The sequence below is a fragment of the Rhinatrema bivittatum genome, chromosome 4, assembly GCF_901001135.1.
Source record: "Rhinatrema bivittatum chromosome 4, aRhiBiv1.1, whole genome shotgun sequence".
In the NCBI taxonomy this organism is placed as follows: Eukaryota; Metazoa; Chordata; class Amphibia; order Gymnophiona; family Rhinatrematidae; genus Rhinatrema; species Rhinatrema bivittatum.
The window spans coordinates 132,392,539-132,418,727 of NC_042618.1; the positions used below are offsets into that span (position 1 = coordinate 132,392,539).

General features: G+C 43.5%; 1 protein-coding gene across 2 annotated transcripts in view; it reads left to right on the forward strand.

The window, feature by feature from the left end:
- PLEKHH1 (pleckstrin homology, MyTH4 and FERM domain containing H1) overlaps positions 1 to 26,189 on the forward strand; it is a 302,331-nt gene that overhangs the window by 217,027 nt on the left and 59,115 nt on the right. For both annotated transcript variants that reach the window (XM_029598848.1, XM_029598847.1), the window contains exons 17-20: positions 6,862 to 6,970; positions 15,808 to 15,920; positions 24,431 to 24,607; positions 24,697 to 24,794. In XM_029598848.1, the coding sequence (XP_029454708.1) occupies positions 6,862 to 6,970; positions 15,808 to 15,920; positions 24,431 to 24,607; positions 24,697 to 24,794 (497 nt within the window). The remainder of the gene's footprint in view (positions 1 to 6,861; positions 6,971 to 15,807; positions 15,921 to 24,430; positions 24,608 to 24,696; positions 24,795 to 26,189) is intronic.

Sequence of the window (26,189 nt, forward strand, 5' to 3'; positions counted from 1 at the left end):
CCAACCAAGCTACTTCTACTCATACCAAACACTATATCCGGACCACTGGCCAACATCATAAACTGCTGCTTAACCCAAGGACTGTACCCAAACATCCTAAAAAACGCCTCTCTCAAACCCCTACTTAAGAAACACAACTTAGACCCTAGTGAACTAGCTAATTTCCGCCCTATATCGAATCTTCCATTCTTAGCCAAACTCACAGAAAAGGTGGTTAACACCCAGCTATCAGAATATTTAGAAGATTACAATATTTTATATCCTTCACAATATGGTTTCCGCAAATCACGCAGCACAGAAACCTTGCTCATCTCCCTAACTGACCATATTATTATGGGACTAGACAAAGGACATTCTTTTCTTCTAATCCTTTTAGACATATCAGCGGCGTTCGATACCGTCAACCACGCCATCCTCCTGAATCGTCTATTAGACATAGGCATCTCAGGACAAGTCTACAACTGGTTCAAGTCTTTCCTTAGCGATAGAAGTTTCAAGGTCAGAATAAATAATAAAGAATCACCACCAACAAATTCATCACTTGGAGTACCTCAAGGATCCTCCCTGTCCCCCACCCTTTTTAATATCTACCTCCTCCCCCTATGCCAACTATTAACAAGCCTCAACCTTATTCACTACATTTACGCGGATGATGTGCAGATCCTGATCCCCATAACGGAATCCATCACCAAATCACTCTCGATCTGGAACAACTGCCTACATTCTATCACTAATCTCCTCAACAGTTTAAATTTGGTCCTCAATGCTAAAAAGACCGAACTCCTCCTCATTTCCGCCTTCCAAGATAACTATCAGTCACAGGCCCAACATAACCACGCCCTCTCTCATACTCAAGTTAGAGACCTTGGGGTTATACTTGATAACCGTCTTAACCTAAAGAGTATGATTAACACTATAACCAAAGATTGCTTCTTCAGACTACAGGTATTAAAAAGACTCAAACCCCTTTTATATTTCCACGACTTTAGGACAGTTCTTCAATCATTGATTTTTGCCAAAATAGACTACTGCAGCGCGCTCTTCACAGGATTACCCAACTCATCCATCAGGCCTCTCCAGATGATACAGAATGCTGCAGCTAGAATCCTGACAAGCACCAACCGGAATGATCATATTACACCCATCCTCCGAAATCTACACTGGTTACCAGTCAATTACAGAGTCCTTCACAAATCTTTAACATTAATACACAAATTCATCTATAATCTCCTTTATCTCGACCTTGAAATTCCATTAAAACTCCATACTTCTAACAGGCCAATGAGAGAAATATCCAAAGGAACGCTACAAGCCCCTCCAACCAAAGCCACACGACTCATCGCATCCAGGGACCGAGCATTTTCGACAGCAGGCCCAGCCATCTGGAACAACCTCCCTGCAGAACTTAGGCTGGAACCTTGCCTGCTAACTTTTAAGAAAAAACTCAAAACGTGGCTGTTCCGCCAAGCCTTCCCAGAACCCTGGGATACACATTAGGCGTTATCTACCCATGATTAATGGATCCTCCCCTCCTCTGAATACCTTGACAGCATGGATACCGACTCTAACATGTGGACTATCTCTAGTCTGGACTACCTCTAGTCCGGAATTTGTTTCTCTCCCTTTAACTTAACTTTATATTTCTCTTCTAGCTTCCTAAGCTTCCAAGTTCACAGTCCTCGTTGTAATGTAACTTTGTTTTTTTCTTCCTTTATCTAGTTATTTTACCCCTGTTCGATGTAAACCGTCCTGATATGGTATTTAACCATGAAGGTCGGTATAGAAAAATGTTAAATAAATAAATAAATAAATAAATAATTGCGCAGCCCCGCACCCAATGATAAAATGCCCAAGAAGGGCAACGGAAGGGAGTAAGGCGAAAGCAAACTGAGAATCTACAGTTCGGAAAAGCTCCTTCACCAGTTCATCTGGAGGCTATGGAGCCATGGTTGGATTTGTATCCGAATAAACAAAAAGCGGACAGGATTAGACAAGGATTCAAGGAAGGCTTTATCATCCCGTTTCAAGGACAACTATTAACAACAAACGCAGGCAATGCCCCATCAGCAACAAGGTACGAGGACATAGTCCACGAGAAGTTGGAGACGGAACTATCACTCGGCAGGATGGCTGGCCCGTTCACGCAACAACCTTACCGGCACATGTTCATATCACCATTAGCAGTAATACCCAAGAAAGAAAAAGGAAAGTTCCGACTCATACAGAATTTGTCATTCCCACCGGGCCAGTCAGTAAACGATCACCTCCCCCCGGAGGAGTGCTCTGTGCAGTACGCGTCATTTGATACGGCACTGGCTATGTTGCGTACATGCGGAAGAGGGGCCATGCTGGCAAAAGTAGACATAGAGTCCGCATTCAGGTTACTTCCAGTGCACCCGGACAGCTTCCCATTGTTGGGATTCACGTTCCGCAATCAGTACTACTTCGACAAATGCATGCCCATGGGGTGTTCAGTATCATGCGCATACTTCGAGCTATTCAGCTCATTCCTGCACTGGGTGGTAGCGACAAGGACGGAATCCAAAAATATCATCCATTACTTGGATGATTTTCTATTCATCGGCCCACGAAATTCTCGCACATGCGGCGACCTGCTTGCCAACTTCCAGAAGGTAGCTGAGGAATTCGGAGTGCCATTGGCCAGCAATAAAACGGAAGGTCCAACAACGATCTTAGCTTTTTTGGGAATAGAATTGGATTCCAAAAAGATGATGGCCAGGCTACCGGAGGACAAACTAGACAAGCTCCGCGAAATGTTACAGCGGACGACCACGGCAAAGAAAATAACACTGCAGGCTGCACAAGCAATATTGGGAACTCTAAACTTCGCTTGTAGGGTGATCCCCATGGGCAGAGCATTCATGCGAAGGTTAGCTTTAGCGACGGTGGGGATAAAGAGACCACACCACTACCTTCGGATATCGAAAGAAATAAGATCAGACTTCGAGATATGGAACTCCTTCCTAAAAAATTTCAATGGCGTGGCAGTCATACAGGAATCACCGATGTCAAGTACAGAATTGAACATACAAACGGATACGTCAGGCGGTTGGGGTTTCGGAGCACTATGCCAAGGGGCGTGGTGTGCAGAGCAGTGGCCAGAGGACTGGAAGGAGAAGGGTTTAACAAAGAACATAACCTTCCTGGAGCTGTTCCCCATATGGGTGACGCTCGTATTGTGGAACACGAAGCTTCAAAACAGACACATTATTTTCTGGTGCGACAACCAAGCGGTTGTGCATGTTCTGAACGCTCAGTCGGCGAAATGCCCAATGGTAGTGAGCTTACTGAGAGAGATAGTGCTAGAGGCATTGCGCCACAATATAACCCTTAGAGCGAGACATGTCCCAGGGGTTCTGAATGGCGCAGCGGACGCTTTGTCTCATGCTAAATGGAATCTATTTCATAAGCAGGTACCCACGGCGGAGACAACAGCAACTGCAATGCCGGCGCGACTATGGGAAATTGGTCGGCAACAACTAGGGACTTACTCAGCAGATTGGTAGCTCCGTCAACGTGGGCGTCGTACTGTCAAGGATTCGAGGAGGTAACCAACTTCCTGGGGAAGAACGGATGGAAACAAGGACCAGCCACAGAGGAACTGATGAGCAAATTCATAGACACATCAATAGAGAGCGGAGCTTCCAGAAACGCTGTCATCAAGCGCCTAGCAGGAGCGGCCTTTTTCTTTAAGGCACGCGGGTGGGGAGACCCCACAAAATCCTTCATCATAAAGAAGATGCTGGCAGGATGGGCAAGGAAGACCGGTGCGACCAGAGACGAAAGACATCCTATTACACATCTCAAGTTGAAAAGGCTATGGGAGACCCTGGCGGAGGTTTGCTCATCTGCATACGAGACCAGGCTATTCAGAGCCGCATTCGCGCTGGCTTTCTTCGGAGCCCTACGAATCAGCGAATTGGTGGCACCCAACAAGAAGGACGACGGACAAGGCGGATTGCTACGCAAGAACGTCGAGTGCACGGAGATGGCATTAAGCTTAAAAATTCATAGGTCCAAGACGGACCAGCAGGCAAGGGGCACCACGATATGGCTAAAACAGGTCGCGGGTTGTAATACATGCCCCATCTTAAATGCGAGAGAATACTTGGCAGTGCGACCAGAAGGTGGGAAACACTTCCTGATTCATAGCGACGGTTCTCCCTTGACAAGATTTCAATTCACGGCGGTCTTGAGAGCGGCAGTAACCAAGTTAAAGTGGGACGCGACAAAATTCAGCTCACATTCCTTCAGAATCGGAGCCGCAACAAGCGCAGCACAGGCTGGTTTGGGAAAAGACACAATAAAGAAAATAGGAAGATGGAGGTCAAATGCAGTCAATGCATATGTAAGGTTAGACAGAGTTTCTACTGTAAATGATAACTAACCGTCTGATTATATTTTGCAGAGCAACAACGAGTGCACCGAATAGCATGGATTGTAGGTCACTCGTACATACGTTGGGCGGCCAAGCGAGCAATCGGGCGGCCTTATGGACAGCATCTGGGATTGGCGACGCAAGGGTGGGTCGTTGTGTGGACAGGAAAGCCCGGCATGCGATGGGAGCAGTTATTGCCCTTACTACGGCGCCTGAAAGATTCTAGGGCGGCTCCAGATGTAATGATCATGCACCTGGGGGGCAATGACTTGAGTACAATAACATGCAAGGGATTGATCAACAAGATAAAAGATGACCTAAACATCTTAACTCAGTTGTATCCAGAGACAAAACTGGTATGGTCCGAGATCATACCAAGGCCCAAGTGGAGAGACTCCAAATTATGGAACAGAGGTAGAAAAAAAAATTAACAGGCAAATGGAGCTGTGGACAAGCAAACGAGGGATACAACAGATCAGACACGAATGGGCCGAGGACAGGTGCCCAGGACTATTCAGGGAGGATGGGGTGCATTTGTCTGATATTGGTTATGATATATTTAATAATGCATTGCAGGATGCCATAGAAGCAGGATATGCAGGAAGAGTACAGGCCGCAGCTAATTAGTTGAGTGGGGGGACACGAGGCAAGGGTACCCCTACCTCGTGTTATGGCGGTTACCCGGGCCGGGGGATATATTGGAAGTGGTGCCGGCGGCATCACCGGACGGCGTGGGAGCCGGTCCGCGCAGAGGGGGCGCAAAGGCGGAGCGCCGAATGTGCCAAATGGCGGGACCCCCGCCTGGGAGCGGGGACTCCGCGGGGGCCCAGGGCAAAAGGACGCCTGGCTTGGTTACGGCGGGCCGTCATGGACAGCATACCGGCTCGGGTGGCCCAAGGAAGTTTATTAATATGTTAAGAGAAATAAAGCTGCGGCCTGTTGATACCAATAACCGTGTCAGTGTGGTCACTTGACAAAGTAAAAAGTGTAACAAGGGGAAGGTCAAAGGGTGGAAAGGGGGGGGGGCGGCCAGAAAAAGGACGCCAGCACGAGGAGTAAGTGGTGGCTGCCAGCGTTAATAGGGAGGCTCGAGGCGACTGGCCGAGCCGCCCCCGTAACGGCGCGCCACCCGCGATGTGCGGCGGCCGTCGGGGGGGCGGGGAAGCACGGGGTGGTGGAGGGGCGGGTCATCGGGGGCGACAGGCGCGCCGCTGATGACGCGCCCCCCACAGGGCTCCGCGTCATCGGCGGGCGACAGCGGCGCGGGCCGATGACGCGGAGCCCCCCTTAAAGGGCCGCGAGGCGGGAGGGACGGCCCTTTTTCCTCCGCATCGGGGAAACGGACGACACCCACCCACCCTCCCACAAAACAAATGAAGAGGCAAGGAGGATAGGCAGGCTGGAACAGGGTCATTAGCTAGAACAATTACGTGTCAGTTAGCAAAAACTATATGTGTAATGTTGAGGGTGATTGTCGCAGCTTGGTGGCGGGTGTTTGGCGGTTACCCGGGCCGGGGGATATATTGGAAGTGGTGCCGGCGGCATCACCGGACGGCGTGGGAGCCGGTCCGCGCAGAGGGGGCGCAAAGGCGGAGCGCCGAATGTGCCAAATGGCGGGACCCCCGCCTGGGAGCGGGGACTCCGCGGGGGCCCAGGGCAAAAGGACGCCTGGCTTGGTTACGGCGGGCCGTCATGGACAGCATACCGGCTCGGGTGGCCCAAGGAAGTTTATTAATATGTTAAGAGAAATAAAGCTGCAGCCTGTTGATACCAATAACCGTGTCAGTGTGGTCACTTGACAAAGTAAAAAGTGTAACAAGGGGAAGGTCAAAGGGTGGAAAGGGGGGGGGGGGCGGCCAGAAAAAGGACGCCAGCACGAGGAGTAAGTGGTGGCTGCCAGCGTTAATACAATGTTAGGTTCTATCTTAGGAGTTACCACCCAGGAAAGAGATCTAGGCGTCATAGTGGATAATACATTGAAATCGTCAGCTCAGTGTGCTGTGACGATCAAAAAAGCAAACAGAATGTTAGGAATTATTAGGAAGAGAATGGCAAATAAAACAGAGGATGTCATAATGTCTCTGTATCGCTCCATGGTGAGACCACACCTTGAATACTGTGTGCAATTCTGGTCACCGCATCTCAAAAAGGATATAGTTGCGATGGAGAAAGTGCAGAGAAGGGCAACCAAAATGATAACTGTATGGAACGGCTGCCCTATGAGGAAAGGCTTCTTCTCTGAATATCCGTCTTTCAGAAACAAGTCATACCAAATCTCTCTCTTCTTTCTGATGTGGTGTGGCCTGCTGGGTGAATACACCAAATACGTTTAAATATGTGATGTGAAAAGGTTTATCTACAATTTAGGTGCATTTAAAGGTAGTCATTAGAATGACTTTTATGAGAAAAGTCCATGTCTTGCTTCTCTTTTGTATTCATGTTCTTGTTCCTTTTCTGTCAAGGATACATGGTTGTACCACCTGACAGTGGCAGCTGGAAGTGGCAATGCCAAAGTGGGCACACACTACGAGCAGCTGATCGGAAAACTACTGGATGTGGAAGGAGACCCTAGTAAGTGGAAAACAGAGCTTCCTTCCCGTTTATATGAGGAGAAAATTATTTTTATTTTATAAAATTATGGAAGGGAAAATACATCTGATTACAGATTTTAAGGGCTGAATTTTTGCAAAGTTTGAGTTTTCTGTACATAAATGGCTATTATAAAATTTCCTGGTTCCTAATTTTGTATGTATTTTTACGTTCACTGAGGAGACAGGACAGAGTTGGGAGCCACATGCATATTTCTGATTTTAAAAAGCATGCGAGCAAGTTCTTCTTTACAAGTTACACCCTCGATAGGGCAAGCATAATTTTGTGCAGGCGAATTTGTGCCCGTACCAATCCACGTATGCAGGAATTTTCAAAGTGTGCATTTGCTTTGAAAAATTATAGTGAAGTTTGTACATGAAGGCACATGTCGAGTTTATCTCATCCTGCCATATTAATGGGCACTGCCATGTTTTGGTTATTTTTAAAGAATGTACACTGGAAATTAATCCTGTAACCACCATAAGAAGCTGTAATTATGGGACCTCAGTGCTCCTTTTTTTTTTTATAGTTTTAACACTGTGCCTATAATTGACTCCATCAGTTCTATGATTCTGTGACAGTGGGAAGTGGGCTTCTGATGTCACTACTGTCATGCAGTCCCATATATAGAAATACAGTGATGTCACTTCTGGAATATTATGCCTGCATTATCTATAAAAGTGACATTTCCACTATGATAGAACTCTATTAATAATAGAAAAAAAGGAAACACTTTTTTTTCCGTTGGCCCAACAGTGCAGAGGGAAAAGAAGATTTAAAATTCAATATTATTTTTTTAATATGTATATTCAAAATGCATATTAAAACTTTCATGCTCGGAGGTCAAGTGATGTGCTGAGCCCAGGTAGATGTTTGTATCTGAGCTCCAGGTGCTGTCCCTCTGAAATCCCCCTTCATCGGTGCTTTCACCAGAGAAATTCCACTTCTAACTTACAGGGGTGAGTCGGACTTATGTCCATTGTGAGTTTTATGAACAAATCGCCAGGACCTATATCTCCTAAAGTGGCCAAACGGGATAAAGAAAAACTAAAAAGTGGGAGGAGAAAATGGTGGCGCCTGCAGATATGGTCTCAGGGCCTGTTCTCACTAGCAGCACTATTGCTGAATTGACTACAATGGTTGTCACTGCTCTATCAGAAAAAATGAATTCCATAGTAGAGCAAATTAAAGAAGTCATAAACTCTATAATGGAAATAAATCCATGACTTGAACAAGCAGAAGGAATTATCGTGGTTGTGGAAGATGAGACAGTGAGACTGACTCAACATGTGGCAATGTTAGGGAAACAAGTTAAATTGCAGGAGGACAAACTGAATAACCTGGAAAATCGCTCCTGCCTAAGTAGTATCAGAATTGTCGGCTTACTAGAATCTATAGAAGAGAGCGAAATTCCCGAAATGCTAGAGAAATGGCTACCTGAAGCGCTGGGTCTGGTCAATCTAGGGGGAGGCCTGGTGATTGAGAGAGCACACAGGCTGGGAACCCGTAAGGAGGGAGAAACTAGACCCCAGCTCGTGATTGCAAAAATTTTAATTTTGCACATAAGCAGACTTTGTTGCAAGCCTTTAGGAAACGTTGTGAATTGACTTATCATGAAAATATAGTGCAGATATTCTAAGATTACTTGTCCCAGGTTTCTTTGCAAAGGAAAGAATTCAACACCTATCTGTCGCATTTTATGGGAGAAACAGATCCATTTTATGCTCCAGTACTCTGCGTGCTTATGGGTCTTGCATGTGACCATGCAGAGGAAGCGCATAAGTTTATGAGCTCACATAAGGAAAATGTAAATTTGTTTGTCCTTTGACGAAGAGGAAGCCAGGCCTTTATTTGTTCATGATCACTGGTTACACTATTCAGCTTTCAGTAAAGCAGCAAGTTATGGAGTGTAACAGATTACAGGTATTCGTGCTGGAGACATAAGCATTTAGGAAACAAAATTGAGTTTTCTTAAATAAGTTAACTTGGTGGAAGTTTTCAAAATTTTAGCACTGGTTTTTTTGTGTGATGTTGCAGTAGTACAATGGAACCCATTCTAACACGGAGATTCGGCTCTTCACAGAGACAGACTGACCATGGCTGCTAAGCTATTACTGTATATTGCCTTGCTGAGGAGCACCTTCTCATCTCAGGGAAAAAAGAAAGAAAAAAAATAAAAGCTCGAGATAACCACATGGGCTCTATCAGACATTTTGTGACTGGGTGACAAGAGTCTTGCCGGGGCACATCAGGAAGGAAATTTCAGCATCATTTCAGTGTGATGTGTTCATGTGAGCCTGCTTTCCATTATGCTATCTGATTATTCAGACAAATTTAATTTCTACAGGAAAAGATAACTACAGTTCGGAAGGTATGCCAGTGACTGTAACAGAGACAGTTACTGGGGTGAATTACAGGACTTTCGCAAATCTCTTTTCTGCGCCTGAATAGTTAACGTTTCTTTTATTTATTTATTTATTTATTTATGTATTTATTTAAGGATTTTTATATACCGCGGCTCGTTGGCAAACATCACCTCGGTTTACAATGAACATTAAGTGAGCAACAGGCTTTACAATCCAACATATTTAAGAAAGGATACAATAGCTGATAACATTAAAATTATAGTATAATAAAAAACCAAACTAGAATTAGCTAGGGCATATAGTGCTGGCCTATATGAAGATAGTTATCTGGCACATTGGAGACCCAAGTAGTGCGCAATTCTTAGTTAATTTGTTATGGGAGGAGCTCTCTTCTCGAGATATTGTTACCCTAAAACACAAGGGAGATGGAAGAAGGATGGCGCTTGATCACGATATAATCTCATACTCAAAAGGAGAGATGGTGTGTATGTATGTGGGGTTGGGGAGTTAATTGGGAGATAAAAAGGTGTGCGAACGAATAAAGAAAAGGGGTGGGTAGGGAGGTTAGGTTTAAAAAGAGAACATGAACTTGTTAAGGAAGTTCATAGCTTTATCAGAGAAAGAGAATAGTTGCGAGTCTAGGCTGGGAGGGAGACTTGCAACATATTGATTTAAAATGGAAACCACAGTGGCAGAATTATCAAATGAATGGGTGATCCCATCAGAATAATTTCATTAAATGTAAATGGTCTAGGTACCCCCATAAAAAGGGCAAAAATCCTTCATGAGTTAAGGAGGAATAACTTGTATCCAAGAAACTCACCTTTCTGACTTAAAGAGCAAGAGATTGGGTGGGATCCTGCTATTATGCACCAGCAAAGGGGAAGAAAGCGAGAATAGCTATCCTGATACATAAAATTGTAATGTTTCAGACAGAGTAAGAGATCTCTGACTCAGAGGGCTGATATATAATAATTATAGGCAAGCTGAGGGGGAAACATATCACACTGTATAATCTGTATGGTCCATTGAAAAAGTCACAAACCAACTGATGTTAAATAGGAAAGGTTGGTTGTTTTTGGCAGGGGATATGTGAGACTTTGCAAAAGTTTTATGAGTCTTTATATTCTGAAGATAGACAGGGAGGGGAAATGGAAGAACATTTTTTTCTGAAACGTTTCTATCCCAAAAATAATGGCACAACAACTAGATTTTATCAATAGGCCCATACAAGCTTATGAAATATTAAATGTGAGAAAAGCAACAGGCCCGGATAGGTTTTCTTATGTTATAAAATTTTGAAAGAACAAGTGGTGGGTCCCTTGATTACATTCTATGAAGATGCTTTAAGGACAGGAAAATTCCCGACGGATTTCAACACAGCATACATTACAGTTCTGGCTAAACCCGGGAAAGACCCAGTTTCCCCATCTTCTTACAGGCCCTTCTCTCTGCTTAACTGTGATTTGAAAATCTATGCTAAGAATCTAGCAGACAGATTAAGCCTAATGACCCCTTCATCATTACAGCCAGCCGGGTAGACTTTGTAAAAGGTAGAACAGCAGGCACTCATATTACAAAGTTAATCACAGCAATAACCTATTGTAAAAATCAGCAAATCCCAGCTATGGCCTTCTGATTTGACTCTGAAAAAGCCTTTGATTGAGTATCTTGGCCCTATATGTTCTTGGGGTTATCAAGATTTGGTTTTCAGGTCAATATTATAAAGTGTATTCTTTTATATGACAATTCAATATCACACATTCTAACTAATTAGTGGAAACATATACAAATAGTTCTCTTCCTTCCTAGAAAATAGATCCTTCCATGTCAAATTGGGCAATCAAATCTCTGATCCCTTTAATATTGACACAGGTGTTCCTCAAGGCTCAGCACTATCAGCAACATTGTTCAACATCTACGTCCTTTCTCTTTGCACTCTATTAACAAATCTAAACATCAAATTCTTCATATATGCTGATGATATACAATTTTACATCCCCTTTGAAGAAACCTTTGAAAGAACCACTGCAATACTAACAAACTTATATGAAATCTATACAAAAAGAACTCTCTCTACTGAAATTGACTCTCAACACCAATAAAACTGAAATAATTTGGCTAAGTAAAGAAAACACATCACCAAAACCACCTATTCTTAACATTGAAATTGCTAACATTTCACTTTCAGCTGAAGTTCGTGATCTAGGAATCCAAATTGATGAAAATATCAATATGAAAAAACATATAACGAAAATATGCTACACTGCCTAAAACTATTGCTTACTTTCCAAGACTTCTGCATAGTTCTACAAACTCTGATTTTTTCCAACCTAGACTACTGCTTGGACTCCATTCAAACATAATTAAACCCCTGCAACTCCTCCAAAATGCTTCAGCCAGACTTCTTGCTGGAACAAGAAAATTTGATTGTATAACTCCCACTCTGATAGACCTTCACTGGCTTCCAATATCCTTCAGAATCCAATACAAAGTACTGTCGCTTATTTTCAACATTGTCAACAGTATTGACCCATCCCTTCCAGGAATTTCAATCCAACTCTACATTCCACTAAGAAATTTAAGATCTCAAAATAAATGCATTCTCTCTATTCCTCCCAATAATATTATACACCCGTCACAGATTAGAGATTATATGCTTACTATTGCTAGACCTAAACTTTGGAACTCTTTACCTAGTATTCTAAGACTTTCAACTGAAAAAAAGAAATTCAAACAAGATCTTAAAACTTGGCACTTTAATAAAGCCTATGAACTAACTTAAAATTAATCTTTGACAAAATCTCTTCAAATTTATATTCAAGAAAACAGATCATTCCCTTATCTTTTTCTAATTTTACTTCCGTTCCTATTTCAATTACCTCTTGAAGTTTTTAATCCATTGTTGATGTAATTACTATTTTTCCTATATTTGTTACTTTCTCATTTATTCTTATGCTGTTTGAATTTTTCTGTAACCTTATTTTCACTGTAATTCAATGCTAAATATGTAAACCATTGTGATCTACTTCTGGAACGACGGTATATAAAAAGCATAAATAAATAAATAACACAGGCAGATCCTCTGCCTTAAAGTTAAGTAGAGGAGTTAGAAATGGTTGCCCGTTATCTCCCCTATTTATATCCAGTCCATAGTCCCACTTCTGAGGAAAATTGAGGAAGATAAATCAACAGGATTAGAAGTTGGAAACACCTCCTTTAAGATGGCAGCATTTGCGGACAATGTTCTGATTTATCTTACGAATCCAAGGGTGTCACTATATAAGGTATTAGAATATCAATCCCAGTTTGGTAGTTTTGCAGGGTTAAAGATAAATCAAGACAAATCAGAGGCACTGGAGATTTATGGGAATCTTTGAAATGGGTAAAAGATGAAATGAGGTATTTAGGTATAAAAATCCCAGAGACTCCATTATTGAAAAGTATGGAAAATAATTTAAAGCTATGGACCCCATTTACTGTTGTCCCTAACAGGCAGGATCCATCTACTTAAAACGATGGAGAATCCCAAATGGCTTTACTTAACGCGGATGCGTCCCATCTGGCTGACTCTGGATCATATACGGGACATAATTAGAAAATTTTGAGCTTTTCTATGGAATGGAAAAAAAGCTAGACTGCCCTTAATGGCTTTAATGAAACCCAATTTGCAAGGCGGATTAAGCTGTCCCAACCTGGTACGTTACAATTTAGCATGTATGTTAAGACATATTACAAACTGGGTTTTGGGATCCTCCTATATCTCCCCTCAAACATTTTTGCAAATTTGGTCCCTGTCAGTTCTGTTTCAATTAGAATCGAAGGAATTTCAATTTGAATTTGACCAGTACAGGGTGATATCTTCCTATAGAAAAGCATGGCAGATACTTTGTAAATGTATAGGACAGGAAACTACACATTTTTTGACCAGGTTAGGTAGGGGGTTTAGGACGTTCCCTCCCAGTCCGTTCCTTTATTGGAGCAAACTGGGAGGGAACTGGGGAAAGCCTAGTCCGTCACCACGCGCATGATGTAAAATTGCCCCCTCTTACGTGCACGAGTCGGCATTCATGCGCACATGTGCATGCCGATATAAAATCAGGCGCGCATGTGCATGCTGGTAGCAGGTTTTATAAAATCCGTGCATCTGTGTGCGCACGCCGGGAGCCACACACACATGGACGCCCGTGCACGGGTCTTAAAATTTACCTTTAAACTGAGGAAACCTTCATGGGCAAAATTTTCAAAAGCATTATTGGAACTTGAGAAGCAAGAAGGTTTCCAGAGGATAATAAAGCTATGGTGTAGCTGGGTGGAGGTCCAATTGATATACGCAGATATATTTTATTATTGTTAACGCATTCTGTATACCACAGAGAAAATTGTTTTAAGGGAGACACAGTTCAAATTCATCTGGCAAATCTACGCATTGCAAGTTAGAGCATTGAAGGCAAAAGTTTGTATTTCAGCCCAATGTCCAAAGTGTGTAGAAGAAGACAATGATTTTATTCATTCTATTTGGAAATGCCCCGAAATTTATACATTACGGGATCAAGTACGAAGGAAATGTTTCGCTATTCTGGGGATATCCATTTTTCCAGAATAGAACTTGGCTTTTTGGCCTGTATGATAAAAAGAAATCAGAAATTACCAAACAAGTTTTTCTAGACAAGCAGGGCTGATAGGGAAAACATTAATCCTAACCCATTGGACCAAGTCTGAAATACTTAGTCTGCCCCATTGGGAATATAGATTAACACAGCTATTCACATTCGAGTACATTTCGGCAAAATCTCTTTCTGTTGCCAGGAGGAGGCATTGTTGGAAATATGGCAGATTTTCATAGACGAGTTGCAACCTGTGACAAAGATCACTATTTTGAATTGTTAAATGTGAATAGCTTCCTTCATTGTATGTTGTTGTTGGAGGATGGTAATGGGGAGAGGGAGGGTAGGGTGGGAGAGGGTATAGATTCAGAGTTTACGTAGAACTGTCCTGATCTATGTATGTATTTCATCTTCCTGAATTCTCTAGAATTGTGCAACTGAAATTTTTGGTTAACATTGTTTCATTTTTATATATTTTTATTCTGATAAAAATCCAATAAACAGATTATTAAAAAAAAAAACGTTCATGTTCAATGTGAGCGATTCAAAATGTTTTGCTGTTACAGGGTATTTGAAAAGTATATGCTAAGTTACCTACCTTCACTACTGCCACCAATCAAAGACTGAGACCAAATAAAAACAGGGAGGATAACGTTCAAAACTGCTCACGCAAATTTGCTAGTGCATTTAAAAACCTGTGCACAAATGATATGCACAAGTTATAAATTATGAGTACATATGTGCACTCACATGCTCACATATAAAAACCGCAAGCTGCGCAAGTTCGGATTTATCCAGAAAAGTAGCAGCATTTAGCCAAATAAGTTCCAATTTATGCAGATAAGTAGTGGCATTTAGCCGAATAAGTCTGAAAAATGTTAATTTTCCGACTTAGAAGGGTATGTAAGATAGCCGGATACATCTAAAACAAAAGGGCTGTTTATCCAGATAAGTTCAAATTTGTCCATCTAAGTAGTGGCAAAAGTGCTACTTAGCTGGTTAAGTCAGAATTTAGCTGAATAAGTGTGCACAAATGATATAACCGTGTATTTGCACCTCGAATTTTAAAGAGCTATGCTTTTACTTGCATTACATAGACACAATTATCCCCCGTAAATTGGCTTTTACACGTATAAGTCAGGGGATTTTATAACATCCGTGTAGCAATGAAATTATCAGTTTTACCAATTAGCCTACCAGTTTTTCTAGTCCATCTGTGGCTCGAGAAGACCTTCCTGAAGACCCCTCATTTCACCCAGACCACCTCCCTAGTCACTTTTTCACTTTTGAGATATTTACAATAACTTACACCCAACATTGAACAGGAGTAAATATACACAAGCAAAAGGCTAGCGTGCGTCACTTTGGCAGGTTATAAAATAGCACTTTATGTATGAAAATGTTGGCTCCAGCCCGCCCCTTTTTTACACATGCAGATTTACTCGCAGTCCCCAATATAAGCGCATGTGTTGCGGTTTTTAAAATAGTGTTTACTCAGGTTCACTCTATTTTACACACACACGTGCCATGTTTTTTAAACGCACCTGTTTTGAAAATTCACCTCTAATTACATTACCCATATCTAATTAAAAAAAAAAATCCTGCCAAGTGCAGTAACTTTCATGATCTAGATGCAAAATATGACCATAAACCGCAGCATTTTCTCATTTTCACCTGTGTGGCTTGCCACAGAATCTAACCACGAGCTACCTCAGAGATGCAGGGGCCCTTGACTGTAATGCAAATTACTCATTCTTAATAGTGGGCTGGGTCGCAGGTTACATTTCAGGGCCTTTGACATCGGAATGCGCCTTATGACTTATACAAGTTGCATTTCTTTCTTTAGCTTCTCCCTTATGGAAACATCCGACGCTATGTTACAGTAAGGATGGCCTCCAGAGCTCTCTCACAACGCTGCCATCGGATGCACTGCAAACAGAGGCACTGAAACTTTTCAAGGTATTTGCTGCATGTGCTTACCTCCCCCCCCACCCCACTCCCCTCTATACGCCCTTGTTCGTCTTTGAAAATTTAGCAGCCGCAGAGTCTGTGTGCTGGCAGGATGCTCGTGCTATGCAGCTGCTCTTTGTGCAGGCGACTGAGCAGAGCCAAAGTAGCGCATGCGCTTTTGAAAATGTCAAGCACGCTGTTTCCCATCACCTCCCATCCCTCCCCCCCCCCCCCCCCCCAACCTAAACATGCCTCCTGGGAACGCCTCTTTAGGTCTTGGCTAAAAGTGCTCATGTTGAGAAAGTCGGCCCGCGCTTTTAGCCAGGGAAGGGAAGGCATTTTTATCGTCCGAGTCATTTTACCCTGAGAAACAGGAATATACTTGGGTAAATGGCTTTGACAATTGTCCTCCCCATGTACAACAGCACATAAAACGTGCACTAAACGCTACTGTATATTGTGTGGGGATAATTTTTGTAACATTGCGCATACGTTAGCCAGCAAATGTGCACTTAAGTCAGTACAAGTTTAACATAGCTGGGCATTAGGCCTGAACCATAGTGGTTACACTCTTATTGATAAATAATACTTTAGAGTGCACCTGACACATTTCTAAAGTCTTCTACAGCTGTCATACTTTTTAATGTTTTAAACTCAATGACTTCAAACACTTAACCAATGCTAAACCATGTGTGATCCTTTTCCCCACAGGGTCAGTTTCTCAGCCTTGGGGAACTTTAGGGTTAACTCCTCCGAGGTGAGGAAGTTCTCTCCCCTGAGCAATGGGCTGGGGGCAGGCTAACCTGCAGGGCCAAACTGGGCCAGACATACTTTCCATTCACTCTAACAAAAGCGAATGTCCAGTCCACAATTTGTGCTCCAAAACCAAAACAAGGATTTTATTACAAAACTTCTTTAAACGCCGTCCTTCAAAGATCCCCCAAAAAATCACTGTTCACTTATCACGCCACTTTTCAGACCCCACTCAACTTCTTAGTACTCTGCTTCATGTACTCACAATTGCCCTGATCAGTTCAAGGACATATTCACCCCTTTTTGTCCCGCGGCAATGAAATCCTTCTGAGCCCCATGGCAAGTTCTGGCTAGGCCCAGTTGTTTCCTGGTCCTGTGAGTTCTCACCACAGTTAGAAACTCTTCCTTCCAAATCTCTCTTTTCTCGATTCTCAGACACTGCTTTTATTTTCCCTCAGGCTTTCTAACTCCTGTTTCTCCCATCCTGTGACCCCTGGTGGGGGTATCTGCTACATCCTCCTTGTTGATCTGTGACTCTGAAGAAGCCCCCAGCTCCATGTGAAGCAGGATTATATATCCTACCCTAAACCATGCCCAATGGGGCTGTACCGGGCTGTCACTCACATAGATGACTGACATACACCCTCTGCCCTCAGAATAAACCTCTTTCGCTGGAATCTTCCCAAAAGTGTCTCAGATTTAATAGACTTCCCTTGGGGAGAAAATCATCTCTTAAATCATCCTCTCCTAACAACCTCTGTACCCCTCTGTGGCACACAAGGGCCACACACGTGTGTATATAGTATGGAAATATTTTAATTATGTTTAGCAATGTCTCAATTGGCAATATCCCATGACTTAAACATAACCAGATACTTGTCTACTGCAAACACAAACCTCTTGAGGGAGAGAGAAAGAAAGAGGTAAAGCATTGCTAATGAAAGCAGAAGATGGACAGAAATTAGATTAAATAAACAAATTTTGAGAGGAGAGTGAAGAAAAGAAAAGAAAGTTTGAAGACAGAGAAAATGAAAGCAGAGAAGAGACCAAGCTCTCTTCTCTGAAAAAAAGAGAAACTAAAAAGAGAGAAAAACTAAAAAAAAGAGAAAAAAAGAACTAAAGGGAAGATTGATGAAGTCACAATGTTTTATCACGGGAGGGGAGAAATTTGTGAGGGGTGGTCCCACAATATTTTGTCTTTCCCTGATAAAATATCACAGCGATATAACCATGTTATGTTTTATCACAGAAAAGCTCTGCTATAAAAAAGAATGCAGCAGAGGTCACAAAAACACGATGGCAGCCTGATTTGTACAGGGCCACCAACGTTTTAAAGAGCCACGCGGCTTGAAAAAACCTTTCCTCCAAAAGTGTAAAAAAAATAGCCCCGGAGTCTTTGCAGACCCCTGCCAACTCCCCCCATGCTGCCTATCAAGGCAGAGCCAAGTCTAAAAGTTAAAAAAAGAAGGAAAAATGACTACATATCTGATAATTTCCTTTCCTTTAGTGAAGGGTAGATCAATCCCAACGATTGGGTTATGCACCTCTGCCATTAGATGGAGACGGAGCAAAAGCTGATGTCACGGCCATATAGTCCCACCCCAACATCAACCCACCAGTATTCTCTGGAAAAGTCAAAATATGGACAAAACTGATTATACTTGAACATTTTTAGCAACAGGCAACCATTCATGTTTCTCAACAAACAGAAACACTGAGCTCAGCCAAAAGAAGGAACATATCTAGCAAATTAAGGGCTAGAGAAGCCACTTACCAATTATCAACGAAGAGCAGGACTCATACTCTGCATAGCTCGCCTATGAAGGCTAACCACAAATTCAAACTCAGGCAACCAAGTGCAGGTCTGGGATTGACCTACCCTTCACTAAATGAAAGGAAATTATCAGGTAAGTAGTAATTTCTCCTTCCTTAGCATTCGGGTAGGTCAGTCCCAACAATTGGGATGTACCTAAGCTAATCCTGAAAAGGGCGGGAAGCTTCCAGCAGTCCAGTCAAAACCGCCCATGCAAAAGCGGCATCCTCCCTAGTCCTAACATCCAAGCAGTAATACTTTGAGAAGGTGTGTAAAGATGACTATGTCGCCACTTAGCAAATTTCAGCAGGCAACAACAAACAAAGTTCCGCCCACGATACCGCCTGAGCCCTCATGGAATGCGGTCTAATCTGGTTCGGTAAAGCAACCAAAGCAGCCACATAGGCTGCTGTAATGACCTCCTTAACCCAGCAGGCAATCGTTGCCCTCATCGCTAGTGCTCCCTGCTTAACTCCATCGTGAAGCACCAACAGGCGATCAGACTTCCGAACAGTCTTAGTCATCTCCAAGTACTGCAGTAAATGATGCTTGACATCCAAGGAATGCAAAAGACGGTACTCAACTTCATCTCTGTGCCTGTCCAAGGCAGGCAGAGAAATGGACTATTTCAAATAAAAGTCCCAAACCAATTTGGGTAAACAAGAGGCACAGTCCAAAGTTGAACCGTACCCAGAGTCTTACGGAGAAAAGGCTCATGGCAGGAGAGAGCCTGCAGTTCAAAGACCTGATGTGCAGAACAGATTGCTACCAAAAAAACTGTCTTCAAGGTAAGCAGCCACAAGGAGAGAGTACACAGTGGTCGATAAATAGGACCTGCCAAAAACCCAAGGACCAAGTTAAAGTCCCACAGAGGTACTAGAAGAAGCAATGGGAGGCAAAGATGCTTAATCCCCTGTAGAAAACAGGACACATCCGGTTGGGATAACAAAGATCCTCCATTGACTCTTCCTCAATAATAAGCAACTTGAGCCTTCAAGGTGTTAAGGGCCAAACCCTTAAACAAGCTGTCTGGTAAAAATTCCAAAATCAAAAGAATATCCACCTTGAGTGGTTGAGCACCTCGCTCGAAACACCAGGCCTCAAATACCCTCCAAACTTTAACATAGGCTAGAGAAGTAGAAAATTTCCAGGGCCTAAGAAGAGTGGAAATTACTGCAGGCAACCCCCCCCCCCTTCCTTTCAGGAACTGAGCCCTTTCAATGGCCAAACTGAAAGGCAGAATCAACCCTGATCCTTGTGCAGAATGGGCCCCTGGAGATCGGCATACCAGGCCTTCAAGTCCACTCCGGAGCCACTAAAAGGAACATGTTGGTTTGACTTGCAATCTTCTGGATCAGCCTGGCTATCAGAGTCCAGGGTGGAAACGCATGCAGAAGGGCGCCATGTGGCCACTCCTGAACAAGAGCATTGATGCCCATCAATTTTGGGTCCTGCCTGTGACTGAAGAAGTGTGGAACCTTTGTATTGTTGAAGGTCGTCAACCTCTGAGGTACGCCTCAGAGGTTCACCAGGAGCAGAAAAGCCTCGTCTGCCAGCTCCCATTCTCCTGAGTCCAGGTTTCTCCTGCTGAGAAAATCAGCTCGGATAATGTCCTTTCAGGCAATGTGATATGTGGATATGCTTAGGAGATGCTGCTCCACCCACACCATGAGCACAGCTATGTCCTACGACAGCTGTCAACTCTTGGTTCCTCCCTGATGATTGATGTAAGCCACATTGTCAGACATTATCCGGACCGCCCAAGCCTCTAGCCATTTGGTAACCCGCAGGCACGCCAACCGAACTGCTTGTACCTCCAGTCTGTTGATGTTCCACTGCCTATTTGCTGCATTCCAGCACCCTTGTACCATCACCTCATGACAATGAACCTCCTAGCCCCAGAGGCTCACATCTGTCGTGAGTACCAACCAATACAATGTCATCAGGGAAACTCCCTTCCTGAGATGTTCCAGTTCAATTGGGATCTCACCTCTATCAGCAGGAGCAGTCTCACTGCAAAGTTCTGCGACTGCGGACTGCCATCGGGAGAGCAAGGCACGCTGAAGAGGGCGCATATGTGCCCTCACCCAGGGAACCACTCCTAATGCAGACCTGTAAACAAGACCACACAGTTGGAAGAACAGAGTTCCAAGGGACTAAACAGCAGCATCAATGTATGGATCTGAGACTGGCAAAAACACTCTGACTTGCCTTGTATTGTCACGAACCCCTAGATATTACAGGATCTGAAATGGCTGCAAATTGCTCTTAGCCAGATTCACCACCCAGCCTAGTGCTTGTAGCAAGGAAACCACCTTGCGAGAAGCACAAAGATTCTCTTGGCTTGAATCAACCAGTTGACAAGATAGGGGTGAACTAGAATTCTCTCCTTGCAAAGGGCCACCCCTACCACTACAATGACATCAGAAACGGTCCTGGGTGCTGTGGCTAGTCCAAAAGGCAAGGCCTGAAACTGGTAATGACAATCCAAGATGGCAAATCTGAGGAACTGCTGATGTTCCTGCTTGACGGGAATATGCAGATACGCCTCCATTAGATCCAGAGATGTGAGGTACTCCCCTGCTTGTACTGCCATTATGAAAGAGCACACCATTTCCATCCTGAAATCCATGACTTGTAGATGTCAGTTGATGCCCATGAGATCCGATATGGCCAAAACGACCCTTCCTCCTTGGGCACGACAAAAAATTAATGGAATATCGGCCCGTATTGCGCTACAATTCAAGAATGGGAATCATTCCTTTCAGATTCAACAGCCATTGTAATGTCACTTCCACTTCTACTCTACATGGAGAGGCCATGAAGGCATCCAGAGGAATGCAAAGAAATTCTAGTACATACCCCCTCCGACCATCCCTACACCCCCCCCTGCTCCCTCCCCTAGCGCCCCTAGCCTCCCCCCACCTCGCCCCCTCACCCCACTAACAATTTCTCCCTGAAAATACTTTCACCCTATGTACCCGGTTCCCTCCACCCCCTCCTCTCCTTACCCCCCTTCCCTCCCTCCCTACCCCCCCCCCCCCCCCCCACACCAGATGCTAATCGTACTTACGTGCACTTGCCCCTGTCTTACTGTAAATAAGTTTCATATGTTAAGTGTCTCAAGTGCACATGCCCCTTAACTTTGTATATTAGTTCCTTTGCATATCTAATCCTAATCGAATGCAAATAGCTGTAACGCTGCCTGTTGACTCTCCTCTCCTGTACTTTTGTATATCTTCCAGTTAACCCCCTCCCCTGTTCATTGTAATTTCCTTTCCTTTCTCAGTTATTTGTAAACCGACATGATGTGTCCTACGAATGCCGGTATAAAAAAGTTTTTAAATAAATAAAATAAAATAAATAAAATCACTTCGAGAACCCATTGATCCGAAGTAATCTGGACCCACCTGTGATAAAACCAAGATAGATGGCCACCTATCTCCTTCACCACCAGGTGAGCTCGCAAACCTTCATTGGGAAGACCCACATCTTTATGAGGACTTCAGGGGCAAAAGGACTGAGACCTGTGGAAGGGACGGGATCTCTGGAAAGAACCTCTCCTATAAGGCCGGAAACGTCAGTCCAGGAAACTGGCTTCTTATCCTCTAGCAAATGAGGAACCTGGATCTCTCCCCATTTACTTGCCATTTTTTCCAATTCACTGCCAAACAAAAGCGAGCCTTTGAAGGGCAGCTTAGTCAGATTGGACTTTGAAATAGTATCTGAGGACCAGTTGTGCAGCCACAACTGCCACCTGGCTGCAATAACTGAAGCAGTTCCTCTGGCAGCTGTGCGTACCATGTCACAGCCCACATCAGCCAAGAAAGTGGCCCTCTGTTTTTCCATAGGTCCTAGATTGGAATCAACACCACCAGATTCTCGACAAAGATGCAAGATAGCCTGAGCTACCAAGGTGCAACAAGCAGCAATTTACAAGTTCATTGTATCAGCCTCAAAGGCTTGCTTCAGGATAGCCTCAATCCTCTTATTCTGAGCATTCTTCAGTGCCGTGCCTCCTTGTAATGGGTTGGTGGTATATTATGTGACAGAACACACTAAAGCATCCACCCTAGGAGAATGCAATTGCTCTCTGGCCTGGAGATCCAAGGAGTATAAACCTGCCAAGATATATCCCCTTTTAAAAGACGCTTCTGGCACACTCCATTCCAGAGCAATCAACTCCTGGATGGTATCCAAGAGAGGAAAGAAACAAGAAGCCTTGCACAGGGTGACCGCAATAGGATCCTTCTTCTGTGACCCCAAGGAGTCAAGCCCAGTTACTCCAAGGTCTTCAGGGTCTCTTCCTATATTAATGTACTAGCAGAACATAAGAAATTGCCATGCTGGGTCAGACCAAGGGTCCATCAAGCCCAGCATCCTGTTTCCAACAGAGGCCAAACCAGGCCATAAGAACCTGGCAATTACCAAACACTAAGAAGATCCCATGCTACTGATGCAATTAATAGCAGTGGCTATTCCCTAAGTAAACTTTATTAATAGCAGTTAATGGACTTCTCCTCCAAGAACTTATCCAAACCTTTTTTGAACCCAGCTACACTAACTGCACTAACCACATCCTCTGGCAACAAATTCCAGAGCTTTATTGTGCGTTGAGTGAAAAAGAATTTTCTCTGATTAGTCTTAAATGCGCTACTTTCCTACTTCATGGAATGCCCCCTTCTATTATTCGAAAGTGTAAATAACCGATTCACATCTACTTGTTCAAGACCTCTCATGATCTTAAAGACCTCTATCATATCCCCCCTCAGCCGTCTCTTCTCCAAGTTGAACAGCCCTAACCTCTTCAGCCTTTCCTCATAGGGGAGCTGTTCCATCCCCTTTATCATTTTGGTTGCCCTTCTCTGTACCTTCTCCATCGCAACTATATTTTTTTTGAGATGTGGCGGCCAAAATTGTACACAGAATTTAAGGTGCGGTCTCACCATGGAGCGATATAGAGGCATTATGACATTTTCCGTTTCATTAACCATTCCCTTCCTAATAATTCCTAACATTCTGTTTGCTTTTTTTGACTGCTGCAGCACACTGAGCTGATGCTTTTAAAGTATTATCCACTATGATGCCTAGATCTTTTACCTGGGTTGTAGCTCCTAATATGGAACCTAACATTGTGTAACCTCAGCAAGGGTTATTTTTTCCTATATGCAACATCTTGCACATGTCCACATAAAATTTTATCTGCCATTTGGATGCCCAAACATTACAAGTCTTTTAAAAATTCACCCCATAGAGAACAGTCTCTATTCCTTGGAACTTGCAATTTATTCAAGTAAAATAAGACATGCAATAAAAAAAACAAACCAAATAAGAAGCTTTGAGTTAAGATGGCAAAGCTATGATTGGGTAGATCTAAAGTGGGCAGGTTATTGGTGTGATTGTGGAAGGGGCAACGTTTCATTGAGTAAAGCTGTAAAAAATTAGACATCTTAAGAGCTAATTTAAGAAAGCAGCCAGTCAGATAGGTGAGGGGTTTTTTTTTTCATATTCTTGCAATATGGACAGGAATAACTGGGAAGACTGGATGGACCAAGAGGTAATTTTCTTTGTCATCTACTGTGTTACTATGATGTTGTCTGTTTCTGAGATTGGGTCACATCTGGTGTAATCAAAGTTGAAGATGACTTCATTATTCCTGTTGTGCCCCATCATTCTTACTGCATCTCTTTGCCTTTAAAATAAAAGGTAAAGCGGAACCTAGAGAAGACCCAGATAGTTCATATTTTTACAATGTGATAAAAACTAGTGTGCCCTGGGCTTCTGAAAGGAAAGCAACATGGAACAGTGTTGGTCTAATAATGTTCTGGGGAATGTAGCATTCCAGCTGCCCCTGTTGCGCTGGCTGGTGCAGATGTTGTGCCCTGGGTAGCCACACTTTTTGATTTTTTTTATGCTCACTAACAATAGTCTGTTCTTGTCTCTTCTTGCAAAGTCCTGCCAGCTGTTTATAAACGTGCCCATTGAAGCCGCCTCTATCGACTACCACGTCTCGCTGGCACAGGCGGCACTGCAGGTGTGCCTGACGCACACAGAGCTGCAAAATGAGATCTACTGCCAGCTGATGAAACAGACCAGCTGCCGACAGCCCCAGAGCCCCGCCCTGCTGCAGGTCCGTACTGCTCTATTTGCACAGTGGAAATGTAGCTGTTACAGAAGCTTAGTTAACTCAGATCATTCTCTGGAATTATCTTTCCCCAGTGCTGGCAGCTTCTGGCTTTATGTACTGCTCTCTTTCTGCCTCAGCATCACTTCCTCTGGTACCTCAAACAACACCTCCAGCACCACGGAGATGCCAGGTGAGTAGGATACAACAGTTTTATTTACCTACTGGCTAGTATTGCTCTGCCTGACAATAGAAGAGCAGGGACAGAATAATCAAGACAAACCAAAGATGGGCAACACCAGCTGTATGATCACATTGCAATATACAAATGACTGAAGTCATGCAGGAGTTCTGCTATCATTCCCAAACTTCTCATTGCCATACCCAAGAAGATATAATTAGGCTCTTAGGTAGAAAGATTAAATCCAGAACCTCCAGGGTAGCATTCTCTGAAATGCTCCCTGTTCCACGCGCAGGTCACCAGAGGCAGGCAGAGCTCCGGAGTCTCAATGCGTGGATGAGACGATGGTGCAAGGAAGAGGGATTCAGTTTTGTTAGGAACTGGGGAACCTTTTGGGGAAGGGGGAGTCTCTTCCGAAGGGATGGGCTCCACCTTAACCAGGGTGGAACCAGACTGCTGGCGCTAACCTTTAAAAAGGAGATAGAGCAGCTTTTAAACTAGAACAAAGGGGAAAGCCGACAGTCGCTCAGCAGCGCATGGTTCGGAGAGATGTATCTTTAAAGGATACTAATGATGCATTAGAATTAGGGCATCCCGACAGTGAGGTTCCAATAATTAGAAAAGTAGTCCAAGTGCCTGTAACTAAAAACTCACCTGAGCTAAAAAATTCTAACTTATCCCTATCAATTAAAAAGCAGAATAAAAATACAATCAAAAAACAAACTTTGAAATGTTTGTATGCTAATGCCAGAAGTCTAAGAAGTAAGATGGGAGAATTAGAATGTATAGCAGTAAATGATGACATAGACTTAATTGGCATCTCAGAGACATGGTGGAAAGAGGATAACCAATGGGACAGTGCTATACCGGGGTACAAATTATATCGCAATGACAGAGAGGAGCAGTCGGGAGGAGGTGTGGCGCTTTATGTCCGGGATGGCATAGAGTCCAACAGGATAAACATCCTGCATGAGACTAAATACAAAATTGAATCTTTATGGGTAGAAATCCCTTGTGTATCAGGGAAGACTACAGTGATAGGGGTATACTACCGTCCACCTGGTCAAGATGGTGAGATGGACAGTGAAATGCTAAGAGAAATTAGGGAAGCTAACCAAATTGGTAGTGCAGTAATAATGGGAGACTTCAATTACCCCAATATAGACTGGGTAAATGTATCATCGGGTCACGCTAGAGAGATAACGTTCCTGGATGGAATAAATGATAGCTTTATGGAGCAATTGGTTCAGGAACCGACGAGAGAGGGAGCAATTTTAGATCTAATTCTCAGTGGAGCACAGGACTTGGTGAGAGAGGTAACGGTGGTGGGGCCACTTGGCAATAGTGATCATAATATGATCAAATTTGATTTAATGACTGGAAAAGGAACAGTGTGCAAATCCAAGG